The 15,561-nt window shown below is 47.5% G+C and overlaps 4 protein-coding genes across 4 annotated transcripts; 1 reads left to right on the top strand and 3 right to left on the bottom strand.

Annotated features, from left to right (window-relative positions):
- Window positions 1-557: 557 nt before the first annotated feature.
- Window positions 558-1,596, bottom strand: F4822DRAFT_425640 (uncharacterized protein; the record flags this gene model as incomplete). Its single annotated transcript, XM_051460375.1, has 2 exons — window positions 558-1,214; window positions 1,471-1,596. The coding sequence occupies 2 exons, from the start codon at window positions 1,594-1,596 to the stop codon at window positions 558-560; spliced, it is 783 nt and encodes a 260-aa protein (XP_051318203.1).
- Window positions 1,597-1,981: 385 nt separating this feature from the next.
- On the bottom strand, window positions 1,982-5,798 carry F4822DRAFT_441394 (putative NRPS-like enzyme; the record flags this gene model as incomplete). The annotated part of the gene is made up of 5 exons (XM_051462860.1): window positions 1,982-4,761; window positions 4,817-4,979; window positions 5,043-5,281; window positions 5,337-5,603; window positions 5,763-5,798. The coding sequence occupies 5 exons, from the start codon at window positions 5,796-5,798 to the stop codon at window positions 2,257-2,259; spliced, it is 3,210 nt and encodes a 1,069-aa protein (XP_051318202.1). The 3' UTR covers window positions 1,982-2,256.
- A 1,558-nt stretch (window positions 5,799-7,356) lies between these two features.
- On the top strand, window positions 7,357-8,213 carry F4822DRAFT_391021 (uncharacterized protein). The gene is made up of 4 exons (XM_051457084.1): window positions 7,357-7,502; window positions 7,551-7,634; window positions 7,698-7,833; window positions 7,892-8,213. The coding sequence occupies exons 1-4, from the start codon at window positions 7,484-7,486 to the stop codon at window positions 7,956-7,958; spliced, it is 306 nt and encodes a 101-aa protein (XP_051318201.1). The 5' UTR covers window positions 7,357-7,483; the 3' UTR covers window positions 7,959-8,213.
- A 1,841-nt stretch (window positions 8,214-10,054) lies between these two features.
- Window positions 10,055-13,961, bottom strand: F4822DRAFT_391018 (uncharacterized protein). The gene is made up of 3 exons (XM_051457083.1): window positions 11,500-13,961; window positions 10,938-11,447; window positions 10,055-10,886 (listed from the first exon to the last, which is right to left on the bottom strand). Exons 1-3 carry the CDS (start codon window positions 13,217-13,219, stop codon window positions 10,327-10,329), a joined length of 2,790 nt encoding a protein of 929 aa, XP_051318200.1. The 5' UTR covers window positions 13,220-13,961; the 3' UTR covers window positions 10,055-10,326.
- Between the last annotated feature and the right edge of the window lie 1,600 nt (window positions 13,962-15,561).

Below are 15,561 nucleotides of genomic sequence, written 5' to 3'. Positions count from 1 at the left end.
TGATTTTACGTCGTGGATGAGACTGCGTTCGCTCACTAGCAAGGCATTTCCTCTCCGGCGCTCGGTGGAGCGGTACAACTGTCACAGGCGTATTGATCTTCTTCGCTCTACTAAGGAGTTTTGATAGTAAAGCTAAACGAAGTGTGTAACCACAATAACAAGTTAAACATAATATTGATGGTGTTGAATGTGAGAATATGATGTTACACTACATGCTTAGAATTAAGACATATAGTAGAGTAGTACTGGCTTCGAAGTGGTCGACAGATGTCGTCGCAGAAGTAAGCCTCAATATCAAAAGATGTTGGAGATAACTTCTGAGCCATTGACCTATCATCTTAGGAGTTGGCACAAAATATATCTGTAAAATGCATCTTGTGCTTATAATATGTCATGAGGGTCCATTTATGAAGTCTTATTGGTGAAACCCCATATATTGATGTAAGGGCGGGTAAGCACAGAATATTGCCAATGGCGATGGCGAAAATAATTTCATTGGGCAGGTAGTTAACCGACGGTATCCCTTTCAGATAGTGGCTATTGGATTCGAATAGTTCTTATTCTGTTCGTGTAACCTCGAATAGGAGAACTCCCATAGTTGGTTCAGCCCACACCTGGTCCATATTCATTTGGGATGCGCCAGTAGCCTTGAATATTGTTTTCAGAGTCCATCGCGTCCCCGTTTTCTCGCTTACCTCGAGCCAAAACTTTTGGAATGTCTCTTCGCTCTGCCGGAAGTTTGTCCCGGTGCCCTCGAGATTTGGGAATTCCCCGCCGACTCCACTCCCCAGAGAGCTTCCCACTAGAATGCTTCCTGGTTTCGTGAATGATACAATTCGAAGAGCAACTTTGATTTGGCCTTCCCAGTTCCATATGTGGAGGAAGCTAGTTAGGTGTAAGACATCGAAGCGACCTTCAAGGGGACTAAAGTCTGCGTTATCGTCGAGAATGTCCAGCGCATGGAACTCGAACTTTAGCTTCGTCGCATCGCGGAATAGCTCGTAACTCAGCGTGTTGAAATCTGGGATTAGATCTACCCCGACTAATTGGTCCTCTTTGACGCCGTCAACGAAGAGCTTCCGAATATCTTGTCCAAAGCAGCAACCAAGATCAAGATATCTAGCCTCAGGGTCGGTTCGAAGTCGCTCTAAGATTCGACTATATGAAGGGTATGAAGCGAGCGTCAATCGAATAAATCGCATCTGACCGATGCACTACGCGAATAGGAATCAGCCCTTGTCCTCTCCATGGCTTCAAGCGCATTTCGGCAGCGCAGATGCAAGTAGCCCAATTAGGAGATTCCCTCCACACCCTCTTCTTCCAAGACGGCCCAAAGTGGGGAATAAGAATATCGCTCATTGCTACCTACCGGCCACGGATACAGGGCAAATGCCTTATTTCTCTATTATAATGAGTGTGGTTATAAGTATTCAAGCATATTTTCTCGGGTTGGATTTCTTGGCGACGTACGATGGCTAATACGTGTGGTACAACTTCTTCTGGCGATAGGCCGGAGTAGGTCTCTAGCAATTGGCGCGATGAAGGGTCAATATCTTTGACGTCTTCCTGCAGCCATCGGGATGCGTCAAACGCCATTTTCTTGATTGTTACCTGGGTGACGGTGACACAAAAAAGCAAAGTTAGGTTGAAAAATTTAGTTGGTTGGATTGTATCTATATTTTTAATGCCGTGGAACAAAGTCATGCGTCAGCGGCACAGGACTTTCAGCTTTTAGTGTTAAGCCATGGCGATAGAATTAGCTAGTGCGGAAGCCCCCACGAGGAGGATTGGGATTGTTGGTGATGTTTTACACGTGGTCGGGGATAGCCCCCGAAGGATTTGCATAGCAGTGGTGGATTAGCACTGTCCGAGAGCGTGGCTTGCTATTAATCCGAAAAGGACAGTGGCGTCGAGGGTCCGTGAAGAGCCCGCTGATCTGCTCACGAATTTAATTATGCCCAAAAGAGTAAACTGCCAACACGAATCCAAGTGTCGAGTTTGACAGTAGTTGTGATCCTCATCACGAACGTTCTAACCCTCGCAGCCCTCGGTGGGTGATCATTGTAATCCCCCACAGTTCGAGAGCTGGCTCTATACTGTATGGATAACGCGACGACGAAATATTATCAAAAGGATCACCAACAGTCGCAACAAGTATGGGGCTTGCCTACCTAGGTAATTAATAACTATCAGGTCCGATATATCTTCTCAAGAAATGGTATATTCATATGCGCTACCAAGTATGATATATCGGGACTACGACAGAAGTTCTTGCGCAGAAATCCATTCATTAACCCATTTACGCATCCACTGGACCCCGACAGGCGGCATGTCACGAAGCGTAGAACTAGCCGCTGAAGCACGCTCGACCGCCATCGGTTTCGCCGTAACCGCGTCTTCCGCCCACAATCCATCTGTGTAGAACTCCAGAAGTTTGATGGCCGGATTAGATGCTGCGATTTTCGCCATATTATCTTTACCGCCCTTCTCTGTATCTGCTGTAGCCTTTTGTAGATGGGCCAACCAAGTTGACGGCGGTACTATCTCAAGGCTCTTCTTTAGGTTCTCTTGGGCAGCTTCTGTAACCGCTGGTATTAATGTCTCCCAAGCAATCGTTTTTGGGTTACGCAAATTGAACACACTGGCGCTAGAAGTATCTAGTGCTTTAGAGCCGAGATAGTCTGCGACATCGACAATTATATCGGCTAGCAAATCTGACGGCAGCCAATCCACCTCGGAGAATTGGGGGCCCAGGTTGTCTGGCAAGAAGCCAAGGTTGAGGGAGCTTATGATGAGGCTTGGCAACCACTCAGAGCGGTTCCACACACCGGGCTTGCGAGCGGCGCCGGCTACTTGGCCGACTCGCGCGACTGCTACGGGGATTCCTAGGTGTTGCGCGGCGGTTTCGCAGAGAATCTCGGATAGGAACTTGCTTCGCGAGTATCCGTTGGCGAGTGTCGGGTCGCGCGATTCAAGCACTGCCTCGGGCGCTGGCCCAGCGTTCACCGGCCACCCACCAACGGCACCGACCGATGAGACGAAGACAACATGCATCGTCCTCGGCGAAGCGACGGCTGAAAGATTGAAAAGGTTTACTAGACCAGCTAGTTGCGGTCGGAACGCTTCCAGTCCCAAATTGAAGTTCACTGGCCAAGCATTGTGAATAACAAGCCCGACACGGGCGCGCAACGTCTGGTATGTTTCCTCGTCGAGTCCTAACTTGGGATGAGCTAGGTCTGCCTGGAAGAAGGAAACTCGATCTTTAAGACCATCTGTCGGTAGCCCCGTTGCCGCAAAGCGAAAGCTTTGGACATGACGTCCACCACCTTGACTTCGATTGAGACAGAAGATGTGTCCAATTCCGGGCCTATTAAGCAATGAGCTCAGGAGATAAGTTCCTAATGTACCGGTAGAGCCTGTAAGGATAACGTCGGTCTTTTCCTCTTTGTTCGGCTCTGGTGGAGTGGGTACTGGGATCTCCCGGATTAGTCCGCAGTATGTGGACAGTAAAGACTCCATGAGGCCGTGGTCGGCGACCTTACTGCTTTCCTCCAGAAGCGCTGAAGTCAGCCGGGAAATTGTGGGATTCTGATATACCGTGGACAAGGCAACATTGGGCCGACGAAGAGCGCGTCGTAAGCCACGTGTGAGGCGAAGTGCCTGCAGTGAGTCCATGCCGTGACTGAGGAAGTCAGTAGAGTCATCTATATCCGACCATCCTATAGCTTTAGAAATGGTGTCTCTTATGAGGGACTTGACCGCATCATGGCTTTCTGCATTCAACGGCGCATCCGTGTCATCGTCCTCCAGGGTTAGGTCTACATCTGCGTACAGCTTGTCTATTTCGGCAGCGTACTGAACAAGACTGGCTGCTCGCTGTATAGTACCCTTTCCAGCACGAATCAGCGGTCGACCGGCTTCTGTGACCAGGATCAAAGTCTTCTCAACGCGCGCGTGGGCAGGGGCTACCCTATTAGCTTCTTCAACGCTAGGCCAAATTTGCTCGATCAAGGCAGCCTGTTCAGCCGTGCTTAAGGGGGTAGTCTGAACAGCTGGCTCGATTAGGAGAGCCGCTTGAAACCTCTGGGATCCAAGTACAAGAGCGCCGCTCAGCTCAGGGTTGCTATCCACAACATGCTGCTCCATGGAGACAGGGTTTGTCTTCTCGCCATTTAGGAATACAACAATATCGTCTGCGCGGGCGCGCCAGCGCCATAAGTCGGGAAGTGTGGGGTGACGCTCAAATAGGTCGCGAGTGCGATATTCTTTCTCAAGTTGATCCAAACCCCGGATGCTGAAGCATGGCTGCGTTTCGGCGAGTGCCTTGTCACGCCGGATGACCAATTCATAAGTGTTGTCTGCAACCTGATCAAACACAGCACCGGTACATGAGTGGAAGCGTGTGTAATGCCAGTCCGATGGCCCCAACTCGGCTGGCATTAGCTGCTGTGGGATACCGACCTCGGAAGCTCCCCATTGGCAGCGGAGCTTCACTTTTGCCGCAACGCGGTCGCCAAGAGCCTGCGGTAAGTCACCTCCGATATAGATGATTAATTCGAGGTGTTTCGCACAGTAATCCAGAAGTTCCGGATCCTGTCCCAACTCAGCTACTACCGATGGCACCAATATCGCTACGTCGGCTGGTGTTTGTTTTAAAGCATCTACAAACCCCTGGCCAGTTACAATGCCCGCAGCTGCTGGAGCAATCGCAACAATACCAAAAGGTATGGCATTGAAAAAATATTGTCCCAGACCGGCTCCCTGGGATAGTTAACTTAATTGCAAACCGGTGCGCGTGCGAGTTAACGCAACTTACATGAAACGGTGGCAACGTCGCTATTACTCTTTTGCCATAGTAGAGACGCTCGAGCGAGACCACCCCTTCGGGAGGGTCGCGACTAGTGAAATTGTAATGCCGTATCGCTGTCGAATGTGTCCAAATAAGAGGCTTCGGTAAGCCAGTGCTCCCCGACGTGTGTCTTAGAGGAATTGTAAATAGGATGTTTGCATATCGCTACGGATTTCCCTACGGGGTGGCTTACATGATTAAGAATGGGTCCCATCGGGCTTCTTCAAAGGTCTTTTCGAAAGGGAAGTGTGCGTAAGACTTCTCCAAAAGCTCCTCGACACTTGGGACGGCAAGCACACGGGGCTTAACAGCTTCGATGGCTGGGAGCGCCGGTGGAGGTGTCGGATCCGGTGTAATTAGGACCTGACACTTGAGAGAATCAAACAGCTTGCGATGTGCCGCCGGGGAGTTTCTTGGCGATGTAAGGAATAACTATGCGCTTGTCAATAGGCAGATCTTCGATGTGACATCATAGGAAGGATTTTACCGCATAGCCTGCCTTAATGGCACCCAACGCGAGAGCGGAAACTCGCACATCATTGGGTCCAATGTAGGTCAGGACCTCGTGATTCTGCCCGGGTCCGAGTTGCTCAGTAAGCCACCACGCCAAGCCATTGACCACATTTGCTAGTTGTTTGTAGGTGACAGTACGAAGACCGGCCTCATAGGAGGCCGGCACTATTGGCCACACGCCATACGAGGCGTCAGGGCTCTCACGAGCTAGCCGATCGACGATGTGCGGCACTAAGTCGTTCTATAGCCAACGCTGATGTCAGCAAGGACCGTCATAAGTCTCCGAGAATCAAGGTGGACTAAAGAATGTCTGGAAAAGCCTAGAAGTAATGAAACTTATTACACAATGTACGTCGTTCTCTCATCCTCCGAAGGAAAGTGAAGGACGTTGTGGACTTACCTGCCATTTGGCGATACGTGCGTGATCGTTGATCATTGAGACCAAATCGGGTAACGACGAGGCTAGGCGGGGATCTTGAAAGAGAGAAACGTGGAGAAATCCGGGGGAGAAATAAAGCGTGAAAAGAGTAAAACGCACTCTTATATCGTCGCGCCTACACGCTTATCTCAGCACCATGGGAGGTTACTGAGAGCATGCATTTCTTACTACAATGCGAGTTGTCCTTTGTTGTTGAGATTTATTACACCAGTTGGATCATGGGTCAAAACCCGATATCCCTTTAGGACTCCCTTCCCGGCAAACACTCAGTCGGAGTTAATAATTTCTGAAGGCGGTAATTAAGACTGAACAGTCCCACTCCAATACGTCGTATCCTGAACGAGGGGGCTTCGGGCGTGTGGTCCCGAAAGAGGACCCACCAAAGCTAGCAAGCGGCACAGCGAGAATACCAGCATGTTCATCCCTTGATTAAACTTACGTACACATCTCAGAATGATAAAGGGAATATACATACAACGCCCTTACTTCGAAGATCGCCCCTATAAGTTACACCAATAAAGGGACTTGATCATGTAAGGCCATGTTATACGATAAGCGAGCGACCCTATCATCATTCTAGAATTCCCTACGATAGAATAACAAGCTTATCTAAGTATACACTTACATCTTTATTGTCTGATACCTTAATATCTTATAGACGGACGTTGATATCTAATTATGTTATATCATAGATTTTTATTATTATTATGATTAGAGAGAGATGACAACCCGTATCGTCTCCTTTACAGTAGTAAGTAGTAACGTATTTACCTAGCGATATCTATAGTACAGCCCACCTGGATAACTTCACTTAACTACTATAGTACGCATTCAAATAGCGTCTAAAGGGCCTCTTTTAGATTAACACGTGAAGTATTAGTCGCTATTCAATAAGCTTACAAGGAGTTTAGGGGGGTTGTAAAGAGAGCCGAGAATTTGAAGGCTTAGTAGACTTGCCAGAAGTGAGGTAGCTCATAAGTTAGAATAGCCAGCTAAACAAGAAGTAAGAAAAGCGCAAGACATATGAGCTAGATCTACCAGCATGAAAAAAATATCATGAGCGAAAGTTCGCATCCTACTTCATACAAGGAACCAACAATCCCAACGACACCCCCGGAGACTAACGATAAGATATAAGCGTGTTATTCCCGGTAAGGCAGCGAATGATATAGTCTGCGCTAGGTTTAATGAATTAGGATTAAAAACGTCACTTTGGTTGGTGCAGACAGCTACAGGTTACTTTTATCACTCGATCCGATATTCCTTGTTTTGATATTGGTGATGCTTGAATCCATCTTTTTTCTTCTACCAAATAAATGTTAAATTTTTACAACATAGCGTAAGAGCGAAAACCCCTAGAAACCGCCTTTGATCTGCTTGTCCTCGCCATTGGCGTTTAAATTACTTTCGTGTCGATGGCGCCACGCCCAAATGTGAAAATAGGGGGCTTGTCCGGCGCCGGGATATTCGGATGTGGGGCACCGTCTTCGGTGTCTTATAAAGTTTCGGATCTTCGGTTTTCGCTTTCGTAATTCGTCATACAAGTCGGAGCTCCGAAGTGGCGCTCGGCCGAACTAGCGATATACCTCTTGGCCTTATATATAGGCCTCACACTGCCATGGTTATCCATGAACACCTAATGTTCTTTATGCCACTATCTGGATATCTCCTCACCAAAAACGATGCCATTTTATCACATAGGTAAGACCTAATCATCCCGAAAGTTAGCTATAACACTAAAAGTATCAGTTCTATTTCGGCTTAAGCCGTCGGCCCCCGAGGAAGTGATAGACGAGTTCATCAAGAGGGCGAAAGCCATGGAAACGGTTCCTGGTAGGTTATAGCCATCAAATTTACTTTAGACTTGTATGTTTAGCTGACGTACATATGCGCAAGGGGTATTGAAAGTCGACGTCAACAGCCCCTTGGCTGCCACTGCTAATCGAGCCAACGGTTACGGCTTAGGTATCGTGGCCGTTTTAGGGAGTCTAGAAGACCTTGATGTCTGGGCTGCTCATCCGGCCCATCTAAAGTACGCCGCATCCCGGCCATAAAGCGGCTATCTACCAAGACTAACATGAATTATGTAGAGCTGGTGAGCTTCGTGATCAGCTATTCGAAGGATCCATGTCATACGATTTGGAATTTCCCGCTTGATGCTAGATTTAAGTTCTGTTTATACGGGAAAACTTGTTTGCGACCTCACTTTAGATGGACTTTCAATGAAGCTATAGATAGATACAGCTAGAATCTCCCGTCCAAGCACTTGCTGGGTTAGACATGCAGAAGATGGAACGTTTTAGTTCGTTATAACTAGGCATAAGCATAGGCAAACTTTCATTAGACACATGGCATACTAAAGCCCGCATTACCCAGAATAGCAACGTTCCGTCTTCTATTGACATCTCCGGCTAATTCCCGATATAAGGGAAAAGAGACCCTCCCGTAACACCTCTCTTGGATAGACACGTAGTGGCCCTCGGCATGTTAATACACGAGACGTAAGTCATGAAAGAAACTTACATTCGCTGCGGAAGTTTTAATTTCTTTTGTTTTGAAGCTAGCTGGCGGATTCCTATACCAGGATTGCGTATAAGGGCCGATGATCTCGATCCAAGTGTTAACCTACCTACGTATTTCTAATAAACCTCCTACCATGCAGTCATTAAGGCGTCTAGCAATACCCATAACTCTAATTAAGATGTTATACGGGTTGCTATGCCAATAATTGACAGGTTTGGCGCAATTATTCAATAGATTAGGTACCTCCTTAAGGACTACTATGTTCTTATTTAAGGCAGTCGGCTAAAACCAACACCAGTTGTTCAGAAGGATGTTGGATGTAGTAAGCGTATATCTTTGTCATTGTATATCTATTCATCTCCATCCCCAAAGCAACCATTGCTATATGGTACTTTTAGGTGGCTCCCCGACGTATTCCATTGATCCTTTTATTTACCTGCAATAACCGCAATGTGGACAGTAGAGCTCTAATATAATCAACTCTCAACAGTCGCCATAAAACTAAGGTACTAAACTATTCCTAGATACAACGGCGAGAGGAATCCACAATGAACCACGAATACGCGGGAACTAATGACCCAATCCTGGATGCAAGAAGTTAATATCGATGGCAAGAGCCTAATGCAATCTACTTCGCCCTGTTCAACCTAAAAGACGAGTTAAGGCGAGAGTCATCAAGTAGTAATGGCACTTCTACACAGGATGATGGAATATTCCATATCTAAAAAACAGGATTTTTGACGTTTGATTTATACAACCTACGATGAGGTATGACTCCTAGTCTAACTGATCTTACGATAGCCGGACACCCGATGAATTACTTCTGCAACTATTAGCTGTTTATATATCTATACTACATTGAATAATATAAAATGCCTATGGCCAACCCCTTATTGTGGCTATTGGAATGGTCATCCAGACTCAAAAGATAACATAAATTACCTACAATATTTATCTAAATACTCTATCTAAATCCTCAACTATGTGTTTCGGAAGCTGTTTCGGAAGCCGCGATCAAGAAGATTCTAGGCCAACAACTCCAATGGTGCCACCTAATCCAGAGGCGACTTCATTCAATATACCTCCTTCCGTGATTAGGGCTGGCAATTCCGCTCGAGAGAAAAGAGGGTATTATTAACCCAAGTAAGCCAAACCACTTACACGCCTAGGCTTCTAATATGACCTTATTAACAAGCACATGTATCTGCTAGACATTGTCGCCGGCAGAGTTGACAATCGAAGTTTGAGACAACGTTGTCTTAAAGCCAGTCTGCGGGGATGTGTATCTGTGATACAAAGGGGAAGGATGGAACATTGAGCTGCCTGCTCGGGGAAGGTGTCATAACCTATGCACGATACTTGTTATGTATCGAAGTCGCTCTTTAGAACTTAGTACTGTATCTTATTATCTTCAAGGATGCTATATAAATACACCGCTCGCATTTCAATTACTCTTTTTTATTTTATTTTAAATCCCACTGTGTTATCACTGAGTATGTTGATTAACATGTTTGCGCTTCGCTATTAAGTAAGTTTAAACCCATCACTTTCCATCTGGGCGTATAGAACATTTAGATCGATTAGCGACCTAATACTTGGGACGAGCTTGGCAAGCTGCTGGCGGGAAACAGAACAGGCTGAATGATAGAACCTTCAACTAGTTGGCTGCATGAAAAATAAATAGATCACGATCAGGTCGCAAGAAATAGTAATTACCAAGGTAAACAAGATCCAAAGTGTTAAACTCCTTTTTTATTATTAGCGTGGGGAGCTGGGTATCTCGCAAGATGTACAAAAAGAAGCGACGGCAACCATTATATACACAACCCCTCATGCCCATCTCATGTCGTAAACCGTTTCCGAACAGTGGGTTGATTTTCCCTGCAATGCTGCAATTTTTCATAATCCATTTCATTCGTGACTTTAATACCGTACCAATACCTCTGCATTATTATGATTAATACTTCTCTCGCCGTTTTCCACATTCCTTATTTCAAGGTGCCTACTCGACGCGGACGATGACTTTCCATCCCAGAGCTCCAGCCTCTCGGATAGCGCACGCAAGACAACCCCTCCTACGACGACTAATAATCGCATTCCATCCCTTCTCGGCGCATAATGCGCGCACGAGAATCTCAAGGTCGGATCCGAATTGTCTCCTTCGAGTTCCGAGGCGCATCCTAGACGAGGGGCTCGGACTCGGGGGGTCAATTCGCTCAACCCTACTGCGGGTCGAGGCGGCCGTACTTGGTCGGCGCTCTAAGTCTAGAGAACCGGGCATCCGGATAGGGGGTACGCTAGTAGGCTCCATGCCGAAGGATGATGAGAGCGAGGACATGCGAGAAAGAGAGGGCATATCCGGAGATGAAGGTGGGGCAAATCCTGTTACACAATCGATGACCAGAAAGCGGGGAAGCCTGCTGGCGGCAGAGGGTGACGAGTGATTGGAGCGGCCATTGGGCGCGCTTTTGCTTAATAATTCATCTAGAGTTGCGGTAGGATGTCTGATAAGGTCTGTGAGGTGGATCGCGGCGTAGTTGTAGAATCGATGTAGGGGATGACCTGCTGTGTGTCAATCAAGTATTAAGTGTAGCGTGGGGGAAGGATGCTTACCTGTAATGTGCGCTGGACTAGAAGACTTCCCATTAAGGTCGTGGCCACCGACGTCGATTTGTTGGATGGTAGGGCTTGTAGGCGATTTAAAGTATTTAACATAACTAGAGGCAACACAAGGATGTGCTGTAACAAAATAAACGTCATTAGACAGGGCAAAATTGTGGTATTCTTCCTGGTCAAGTGCATCGTGTGACATTGTAAATGTTACAGAAGCGGGATAGGTATGGATTTCTGGGGCCTTTTCCTTGGTGGAATCGGAGAAGGGATGGAATCCCTTATCAGCTGTAGGTGTCGTGCTTACGCTGTCTATTGGGGCGTAGAGATTCAAGGACTTGAGTTCTATTCTGACGTTTGAAGGTGGTGGATTGGCATATGAATTTTCGTATGGGATGATAAAGTCGGCGGGGAGCACATTGGAAGGGTCAGCATCCCCGAGTACATCGGACTCTCTTTCGATGGTAGTCTTGCCATATATTCGGGCTTTTCTTCCCGTGCGAGCAATATCGGCTACAAATATAAGCAACATGAAATACACTGAACTGGACTTTCCTAAACTTACCAGGTATTGTGTCTACTGCAACATTAACCCAGCCCTCATCAAGTCCTCGGGGGATCACGTCGCTTGATATCCAGCCCATACACTCTGCGGCACCACGTCCAGCGGCTAGAACACGACCTACAATACATGCCGTGCTCCAAAAGCTCTTCCCGCTATAGACAAAGCCACCGCTTAGATTAGCCATTGGGCCAAGTCTTCCCAGTACATTTTCGTCAACTTCAAGTAAAGCTGACATTAGATAATGGGATAATACTTCACCCGGCAAGATCAAACCGGACACGTATGATTTAGAGAACCAGCCTGATGAGTGCAAAGCCGCTTCGATGTTCCGCCTTCTGGATGGCTGTCTCCTGTCATGCACTGATGATCTATCGCCAGAAAAGTATGAAGAGCGGCGCGACTCAAATGAATGAGCCGTAGTGATAGGCGTGGCCCTACCTAACCCCAACGCCTTCTCGAATACCTTTGCACTGGACATTTGTATGTCCGGCCAGCGTAGCTTTCGCGCAAAATGCACCAAACCATAAACTTGTCTCTCGCTATATCTCCCTTGAATCGCATATACATGCTCGGATTGGCCATTGTGACGGTATTGACTATGATCAACATGATGCGCTCCGTACATGTGTTCATGTTTGAGATTCATCTTGCTTGTCAACGAAGAGAGCCAACTCTTAGGTGTAGATGGCTCGGAATGATTCGTATGTGACTTTGTGACCATGATATTCTCTAGCCACGACCGGGCGAGGATCAACGACCATCTGACTGAGACATTTGCCTCCTTCTCAAACTTGTGTACTTCAGACGACTTAAGACTCTGACCCAAGCCACATTCATCACCTTCGGTGATAGCATCTAATCGAATAAGAAGTTCACAGGCAAGAAGAATTTGAAGCAGGAACCAATAGCGCTCTTCACTTCGATCCTGGGCATCATTGCCTTCATTGATCGCCGCCCCGTCGAAGATCTCATCGTCCAAGGGGAAGGCCCACAAAATCTGGCCAAGACGGATCCTCCATTCGAGACGGGAGAAATCAGTCCAGGCATTAGGGGCCCCTAGTACCTTCACTAGGGCATGGATTTGTACGGCTAAACTGTAAGGTTCCTTAGGGTCAATGACCCTCGTCGGTGGGTGGAGAATTTTAGTGAACAACTCGCTGTAAAGGTCCTGGGATTTCATTCGAACACCACTTCGCTCCGCGCGGTACCTTTCTTCGGATTTGATCAGCTGTTCCATTATAGTCGAGTCATCTAGATGCCGCAAGCCGTCTTTGGAAGTTATGAGCCTTTGACGCTGCTCTACGATGACGTGGCCTTTTGAACCTAAGCTGTCAAACCCATACTGTTCCTCCTGGAGAGCATCGGCGACAGAAATCTCCAAAGCTGCTTGGTACCCAATGGTGCCCTTTTCAAGACCTTGCATGCTAAGCATGTTTGGCCGTTCCTGGCACTTCGCATTGAAATGAGGGCGCTTCCTCCCAGACGGCGATGCTACGGACATGGGATCCCGGAGAATGATCCGGGGACCAGCGGTAACACAACCCCAGGCATCATCTCCGATCTGGACGTGATCTGTCAAATCTCTAATGCCTAACTCATCATTCCAAGGAAAAGCCACGGATGGATGCGGGGCACCGGTTCCGTGACCTTGAGACCTAGCGAAGAATTGCGGAGCCCCGGAGAACAATTTCTCTATCTCCGCGTCGGTTAGTGCTGCCATGATGCGGTTTAGCTTCAGCACGGGCTTGCGAGGTCTGCCATCGACTTTGTCGATTGTGCCCGGAGGAGGCGGAGATGGTAACGGCTTGTTAGAATTGACGGGCGAGCGCGGAGATAACGACGGCCTCTCAGAAGAAGGCCGCGTACTAGAGATCTTTAGGCGGTGTCAGTCAATCAGTCCTAGATAGTTCAATGTGAAAACAGCCACTTGAAGCCTCTTTAGGAAATGTTGAGCACGTGCAGGGCTCAGAGAATCAAGCAGGACAAGAATATTCAGCTGGGCTATCTCTTGGCTTCAGCTTAGGTATCAGTGTATCTCGAATAATTGGAATAGAAAATAGGAATTTAGAAAAAGGAAAAAAAGCAAGAAAAAACAACGCATGCAGGGTCTAGGAAGAGACATCAGCTGAGGTCATAAGACAGAATATGGATAGTTTAGGGGTCGCGTCCTATTCCACAGTTGTCCGTTGTTCTCCCCCCCCTCACTGAACTGAAAATGGAAGTGTATGGTATGGGTTGTATGGGTGTATGGATTGGATGGATGGGATTGTAAAGTACCTGACTAGGTACCTGGGCTAGGGGATCTGGCAACTGCCAAAGTGTTACGATAAACCCCAGAAATGATTAAAATGACTGACAGGTCCCAATAATCATCAGGTGTCAAGGTACCTAAAAGGGAATAGGGGAAAATGGAGATAAACTTTGAAGGGTAGGAGCGGTAAAGATTGCCCGAAAAGGAAATTTATTATAGGGTACTATACCGTGGTTGTTGTGGTTGCGGTGGTCGCTGCTGTGCTGGCTTTGACTTTCTCCGCACGATTCGAGCGATTCGAGGTACTTGTGCGTGTACCTGCACCTACACCTGCAGCATCCGTAGCTGCAGCTGTAGCGTATTCCGCACTTGTACCTCTAACTGTAACACCTCCAGCAGGTACTAGACCGGGTGCGCCGGAGCCCAAAGCTGCCGCTGCTGCTTCCACATATTTTTTATGCCCATCCCGTCCGTCCCGTCCACGATCCCAACGCCGCCATACTCTTTCACTCTTTACCTTTCCTTTTTGCAATCGGCTTCGTGTTCGTGTCGGTGGATGAGAAGAAGAAGAAGACTTACGAATCAAATCTCTTGGCCGACGTATGCATTCTCGAATGCGAGTGCAATTAGATGACTGTTCTTGCTGCTCATGCTGCTCGTTATTTCTTGGTTCCTTGGCGTCGGTAATGAACAAGACCAGTGCTGAACGCTTAAACCCCTCCAATAGCGGCATCTTGATGAACACCTCTGAAGTCTTGGAGGTTTTGGTGGTCTTTTCCGCCGGTTTGGGGCGTCGAACGTGACGTTCAACGGCTCGCTGCGCAAAAGTTGCATCGAGGTCGCAGAACAAGCTTGTCGTACTCGTTAGAATTGTGCCATGAGAAACTACCGCCAAGCCATCTGGGTGGAAGTTAAAATTGAGATTGAAATAAGTATTTCGAGCTCGAGTGGTGCTAACAGCTAAGATAGCTTGCTCATCTGTGAAACATACATCCCGTTATTTCACAGCCGGTAATAGGACACACCCAGCACCTTGTGTAAACTTCAGCTCGCACAATCGTGGGAGAAGAGGCTGGGCAACGCAGTCTATTATTAAAAACTCAGATATAAGGTCCCCCGTTTATCGAGCATGCGGACCTCTTTACCTATCTGTCTATGTACGTGGCCGGTCTGCAAGCAAAGTCCTTCCGACTCGTCTTATTAGTGATACCATCAACCCGCCAGCCCGCCAAGCTAGTGTGGAAAAGTGCCGGTCATCTCAATCCATAATAGACGGATTCGGATCATGGGTGTAAAACACCCATGCAAGCAGGCGGTGATAAACCATGGATGAGCAAGTAAATCAGCCGGTAAGCTAACTATCCTGCACGTCTTGGATCGTTTCAAGTCATTTTCGCAGATTATAGGTCTCGGAATTCGACCGCGCAGGGGGTGTTTATTTTCTCTACGAATTTGGCAACTTGGTTCTCGTTCAGCTCTGATAACGCCAATGAGAACGTGCGTCTCGCTCTCTGATAGTCTTGGTATTGCAATATGGAACAGCCACACCGACAATTAACTTACGCCATATACCCTTCCACGTTCTCGTTAGGGCTCACTAACAGTTTCAGCCGTCATGCTTGACGTGGCTCGCGGGGGTTGATCATCTACATAGATCCACTGGATCGGATTTTCGAAGCTCTCCCGCCTTTCTACGACCCCGTGCGGGCCGCGAGTCCATCTCTCAGAGGGATACGTAGTACTCAATCGCTAACTTTAGTATAGGCTAGATCGTTTTCTAGGAATATGGACATACAATTCGAAGAGTTTAT

Source organism: Hypoxylon trugodes, assembly GCF_022578975.1.
Source record: "Hypoxylon trugodes strain CBS 135444 unplaced genomic scaffold F4822scaffold_2, whole genome shotgun sequence".
Classification (NCBI taxonomy): Eukaryota; Fungi; Ascomycota; class Sordariomycetes; order Xylariales; family Hypoxylaceae; genus Hypoxylon; species Hypoxylon trugodes.
The sequence above is the reverse complement of the archived record's forward strand: the minus strand, read 5'-3'. Positions and strand labels throughout refer to the sequence as shown.